At 39.6% G+C, this 6130-nt stretch overlaps 1 protein-coding gene across 1 annotated transcript; it reads right to left on the bottom strand.

Moving 5' to 3' along the window:
* Positions 1-795: 795 nt before the first annotated feature.
* Positions 796-3461, bottom strand: armc7 (armadillo repeat containing 7). The gene is made up of 3 exons (XM_037081223.1): positions 3186-3461; positions 2447-2590; positions 796-2351 (listed from the first exon to the last, which is right to left on the bottom strand). Exons 1-3 carry the CDS (start codon positions 3271-3273, stop codon positions 2008-2010), a joined length of 576 nt encoding a protein of 191 aa, XP_036937118.1. The 5' UTR covers positions 3274-3461; the 3' UTR covers positions 796-2007.
* Between the last annotated feature and the right edge of the window lie 2669 nt (positions 3462-6130).

A 6130-nucleotide genomic window follows, 5' to 3' on the forward strand; every position in this document is an offset into this window, starting at 1 on the left:
TCCCATGTCCACCCAAATTTGTAAATATTTTATGCTGTAAATACTCACCCAATGTGTGTGAATCCGCAGCTGAAAACAGTCCCTAACAGTCCCGCACACTTGCTTCCTGTTCTAGTAATGTCTGCTAAAAACTAATTCCCACACGTGTGAGGAAGTAAATGAGTCTATGTGAAAATTAATCTATGTATCTGTGAGTGGTTTTCAAATGTTAACATCTTCAGTAAGAACGTTGGAAAGTATTTTGAGATATTTTTCAAACACATTTTGGTCTTTTCATGGGATTTGTTGACAGTTACACAAGTACAAAACATCAGCAGCTTTACCCTTTATCGTCCTCCCTGATAATAATGTAGGTGTAACCGAAATGTGATGCGGGTGGATGTCTCACATCAAACGTTCAGTATGCTGTTGCACGGTGCAGAACTTAGATGTCGAAGTTCTACAGTTTTTTTTTTTTTTTTTGGAAAAAAAAGAAGCCATAAAAGTCTTTTTTACATCAACTTGAAATAAACTTTGTACCACGTTATTAAAACCAGGCGTGGGTGTTTCTCTCTTTACGGGAAGAATGAAGGTATTTTTATTGATCTCGGCGGCAGGTGCACGCCTTCTAAACCCTCGGAATGCCATTCAGAAACAAATACACACTTTTACACACACACTGATTGAAAATGAGAACTTAGCAGCGTTTAAATTGAGTGAATATCACAGGCACACACTCAAAAGCTGTAAAGAATTTCCTCTGGAGTCTGACCGGGGTACATGTGCAGTCCAACCGACGCTGGGCTGCAGGATCGGATGTCGTCTTCTGTCTAGACCTGAAGGACTCGGCCCAGAAATAGCTCCTAAAAAGCCCAGAAGAAAACAAACAGGGCTCCTGGCTCTCAAGGTGGAACCTCAAGGTTTATTTAACATTTTTTATTTTACATATTTTGGGTTTGGAGTTAAGGTTTAGGACACGGTACTCTCAGAGAGCCAAGAGCAAGTTGGCTTCAACGTGCTCTCACATCCGAACAGGTATTAGGAAATCACTTAAAAGCCAAAGGAATGTACATTTTTGGGGAAATAGGTGGTGATATTGATACTACAGTCACTGAGCCTGTTTGTACAAGTGAGATCACTTGGTCACTTCTCTCTGCACACTTCAGACTTTTTTTTGGCAGTTTGAAAGCTGTCAAATTATTAATGCACTGTTTTTGTGCTGTTTGTAATCAAGCCTATTAATCTCTCGAGCACTCATTTGTGAAAAGCAGATAAACAAAGACTGTCCAGTCTCCCTCATGTGGTCAGAAAGAGCACAACAGTTAGGAATAAAGATGCACAAGAAGACAAACATCACAGAGGTGGAAAGAAACCAGGGAACCAGTCGCATTCCAGAAGCTGGAATCAGAGAATTTGGATTTCTTAAAAAAAAAAAAAAAAAAACAAACTCAAAATTGATTATCTTAGTAGTTAGCAATGAATTTAATAGTTGTCAGTTAATCAGCCCTGGTAAGGCCCGAGATAAAGAACAAAATTCAAACTACTGAGAATGGCCCAAAACATTGTCCAGTAAACACACATGGCTGTAATGTTTCAACAAAAATTGCGTCAGTCAACTAAATGAGTTATCAATTGAAAAAAAAAAAAAAAGAATGCCAACTGTTTCAGTTATTGAATAGCTTTAGTAATTTTTCAAGTAAAAATGTCAAACATTTGCTGGTTCCAGCTTCTTACATCTGAGGATCTGCTGCTTTTCTTTGTCTTTTATGTATGACAATAAACAAGTCTTTGAATTACGGACCAAATAAGCAACCTCAAGACGTCAGGTTGGACTTCATCGTTAAAATAATCAGCAGATTAATCAAAAATGAAAATGATCATCAGCTGCAGTATTATAGTTTACAAGTATTATACATATTAAGCAGTATTATCATAAGTACTAAACTCTCATGGAGAGCAAATGTATCAATTTTTATGAAAACAAACAAACCAAAAAAAAAATAATTCTCCCACTTAAATATTGGAGCTTTAGTCCTTGGGCAGCGGGATGCCAACTGCAGTCTGCCGTCCCTGCATCTGCTGTTCTGCTTGGGTCACCTGCTCCTGGGTGCAGCAGTCCTGCAGGAACACAGCGGCGAGGTTACGCAGGCGTGGACTCTCTGAGAGGGAGAAGCGCAGCATGCACTGCAGGATGGCCGGATCTGTGATCTCAGAGCGTGACGAGGGCTTTGTGAGGTTCATGAGTGTGGTGATGGCTGACAGGACGGTCTCCTCCCTCTGACTTGACAGACAGTTTGTGACCAAGCTGATCCCACTGCTCTGCAGGATGATGTCTCGACATTCAGGGTCCATACTCAGGTTACACAGCCCCCCTGAGAACATGACAGAAGATAAGTGGGGAATGATGATATTCTTCTATTGGGAAACAGAGATAATGTTTAAAAGGATTTGTTGGTGTGATACTCACCCATCCCAAACTCCACGAAGTTATCATTCTCCTCAGTGAGCATGTCCAAGAAGAGGTCGGTCACTTGAAGCTGCTTCAGATACTCCATGTTATTTGGGTCGTATGCAAAGTTAGCCAAGTTAGCCAGCACCTGCTCCTTCGCCTCTGATGTAGTGAAATGACATGTCAGCAACATTGTAACAAAATTAGAGCCTAAAATCTCCTATCAAAAACAAATTAGTATGAGCACACATTATTAGTACAGAAATATAGAATATATTTTGTCCACTAGAGAGCACTGACAAGTAGAGATGCATGACATATATCAGACAGATAAATTATTGGCCAAAGGATGGTAAATTTACATTACTTGATATTGGCGCAGATAAAGAAATTATAGTCCATAATACAGAGCCAAATTGCTTTTGTTGACTTAACAAGTGCAGCATCTACACATCTACAGCATCCGGTGGTTTGCACCTTAAAAGTTGTTTTGTGAGCAGCCAATAGACACAGCTGTTAAAATAAAGTGGAACATACTGTACTCTGATATTCTTAAAAGGTGCTATGTGTAAAAAGTGACAACATGTTGAACTCAAAACAAATAGTTAGCAGCTCATTTCCAAAAAAAACTGCTAACTGCTGCCAACAGTAGCTGCCTTTAGCAAGTTAGCTCAATTAACCGGGCAAGTCATGGTTTGGACTGGAAACGTAACTTAAATTCACCACTGAATCATAACTAATAAACATCAGTACCAACCTTCACTGTCGGTGTCCTGAAACTCAGTGACCAGAGTTTGTAAATATTCAAACCGGTCAGAGCCCTCAGACGAGCCTTTCCTCCACATCTTTAGCTTAGCATTAGCTCCAATGTTTAAATAATCACTGACGACCAAACAACTCTAAATAAAATAGTTTAAACAAAATAAAACCAGCAAACTACACTGAGATGCATTAATTTTCAGCCATTTCCCGGGTTGGTCCGTCTCTGAGACGTGTCCGTGCAACGGCGCGAAGAGAGTAAGGTTCCGCCTGATCTGTAACCGTTATAAAACAGCTTGCAATATCGACAAAACGCCAAACTAAACCACGTAAACACACATCGAAGAATCACACAATCTCAACGCACATTATGAAGTGGGTGTTTCAATTTCTTCCACATGTTAAAGGGATAATTTTGGTTCATAAAATTGGAACCGGAAGTGGTGGTACGTGAGTAACTGCACGGTAAGAAGGAGGTGTGTTCGATCAGGCAGTTAGCTAATGGTCCCCTGAAAGGTCAGATTTAAAGAAAAGCTAATGTAGCTTTCTCAAGTCTTCTGTTTATATTTCTAACTTTCGTCTCCTCACCGGACTTAAGCTACGATGAAGCAACACCAGCTGTCCGCCGGGAAACGTCTCACGAAACCAATCTTGTTTGGGTCTCTCATAGTGGGACTAGCGACTGTTTTCTTTAACAGGTAACATTTCGAGCATGTTTTGTTATTTGTGGTCGCATTAAATGTCATCTGGGAATGTCGCGTATGAGAATCACCTTCACGGCAACACATTTAGCCTACAGTGTGTCATGATGCACCTTGGTTCACCCTCCATTACACCACTATTGGCTGGGGGGGGGTGCCATCTGCTGTTTATTCATTCACTACCTTTCTTATTTATACGTTTTTGAAATAAATAATACAAGCACACAAACATTATTCAGCAGCTACATACGGGGTGCGTTGTTTTGCATACAAGTGTCACTGCAAATCATGTTAAATATGTGTCATAATAGACTTTTCTGTGTAACTATGCTGTACATTTAACCGTTTTATAATGTTATAATGTTAGATATGCTACAAGTAGAAAATAGGATAAAGACAGATGAAAGGAAAACCAACAAAAAAGGTCTGAAACCACTTGCCATTTTTATATTAAGTAATTTGCCACTTATTGTCTGATTAATCAGCAAAAAGTCCTGCACAATGCAGTAATGCAACCAGTAGCACAGCCCTGCAAAAGAGTAATATAAGTAAGATATTTATCTGACCTTGGTCTTAAAAATCAGTGTAGGTGAAATGTATCCCAATTTTTATTTAATAAAAACTGACAAAATTAATGCAGCACAGCTTCATTTCTCCAGATTGTCAGTCCAAATTTACGGGACAAACTCCCAAAACACCAGATCCTACATATAACATTTCCTCGACTGTGCCTGTCATCCAACCTTCTCTGCCTGTTACATGCAAAAGTGTTTTAATCTCTACATTTCAGATTTGTCAAAAAAAACTATTGTCCTCAAACACCTGCCAAAAAACTCTGCTGAGATAATTGGGGTTATTTTATCTAATTTTTGCCTAAACTGATCACCATGTGAAAAAAAAACACAATATCCAACACAAACACAATATACAACTGCCTTCCCAGTTATTTAGAGAATATTCTGATATCAGTGTATCAGCTGATATCCAGACATCTTGGAAATGATTCCACAGATGTGCTTAGGAGACACTTGTGACAAATATATGCAACGCAGGATAACCGATTTATCATTTAGGCCCTGCAGTTGATAAAAATAAATTCCTGCGTATTTGTCCAAGGTTTAGTCAATAAGGGAAAATGTACATTTCTGGCTATATATTACAAAATGTTCATATTAGGGCTTCAACTGGTGATTATTTTTATTGCTGATTAACCCTCCAGATATTTATGCAATTGGCTGTGTAACTGTTGGTCTATAAATGTGAGATTTCTTCGGGAAAATTCCTGAAATTTAGGTGTTTTTAAATGTCCTGTTTGCTCAGTCCTTTATCTTTTATCAATGTCATGCTCCCTCCTCCGTGCAGGCACAGGTTCCTCGAGGACGTGGACCAGCTCAGGGCTGAGGAGCGAGCACGCAACGGCGCCAAGAGGATGGAGATCATGGAGAGGAGGCAGAGGCAGATGGAGGAGGCGGCCGAGAAGAAGAGAGGAGGGAGCAGCTGAACCAGAGCCTGAACTATCACTGAGAATATAACAATGTTCAGGTCTACAGATATGGACACTAGATATATATCCTACTGTATATAGCCTGAATCACTTGTGCACGGACGACCATGTTAAACGAGGGTTTTTAAATAACCTGCTTTGGACACACCAGTTTCCAGTAAACATGAGTGAAGATCATCGGTGCTGGAGACGTCTGTCGTTCAAGAAGCCAAAAGATCATCGGTGGATCACCGCAGAATTACTTTTTTGATAATGCACACATGAACAGGAAATATAATGTTTCATTTGTGTCTGTTTTGAGACATAAATAATAATTATTAAATGACCAAAGTGCTACAAGTCAGAGCTTGTTATTTCTTGTACCCACATGTGTCCAGCAGGGGGCAGTGTCGATCAGAGTCTGAAAGGATATTGGTGAGTTTCTGGAGCTTCACAGGAAAACTGTTGCAGCATTTTTATAAACAACTAAAGTAGATTTTGGATCTCAGAGCTTTTAGGGACCTGGATTACGCCAGATGAGGTGTAGCTTCTTAGCATGACATTGTGCAAGGTTGTATTCTCAGATTAATTTCCAAGAGTTCATAGTCCAAGGTGATGTCATCAAGTTGCTTGTTTTGCCCAAAACTCAAAAGATATTCAAATTACAAAAGACAGAAAACTGCAAATTTTTACCCATTTAGCCAAGACGTCCCTCCAGAGTAATAACTGAGTGAAACATGACACATGTAACGGCTGGAG

The sequence above is a fragment of the Acanthopagrus latus genome, chromosome 20 (assembly GCF_904848185.1).
Source record: "Acanthopagrus latus isolate v.2019 chromosome 20, fAcaLat1.1, whole genome shotgun sequence".
Taxonomy (NCBI): Eukaryota; Metazoa; Chordata; class Actinopteri; order Spariformes; family Sparidae; genus Acanthopagrus; species Acanthopagrus latus.

Bases quoted from the DNA above. Each gene is read 5' to 3' on its own strand.
- armc7 (XM_037081223.1), bottom strand. From the start codon at position 3,273: ATGTGGAGGAAAGGCTCGTCTGAGGGCTCTGACCGGTTTGAATATTTA. The intron at 2,591-3,185 runs GTTGGTACTGAT...TCACTACATCAG, and splicing joins TCAGGACACCGACAGTGAAG to AGGCGAAGGAGCAGGTGCTG. The intron at 2,352-2,446 runs GTGAGTATCACA...TCATGTTCTCAG, and splicing joins CTTCGTGGAGTTTGGGATGG to GGGGGCTGTGTAACCTGAGT.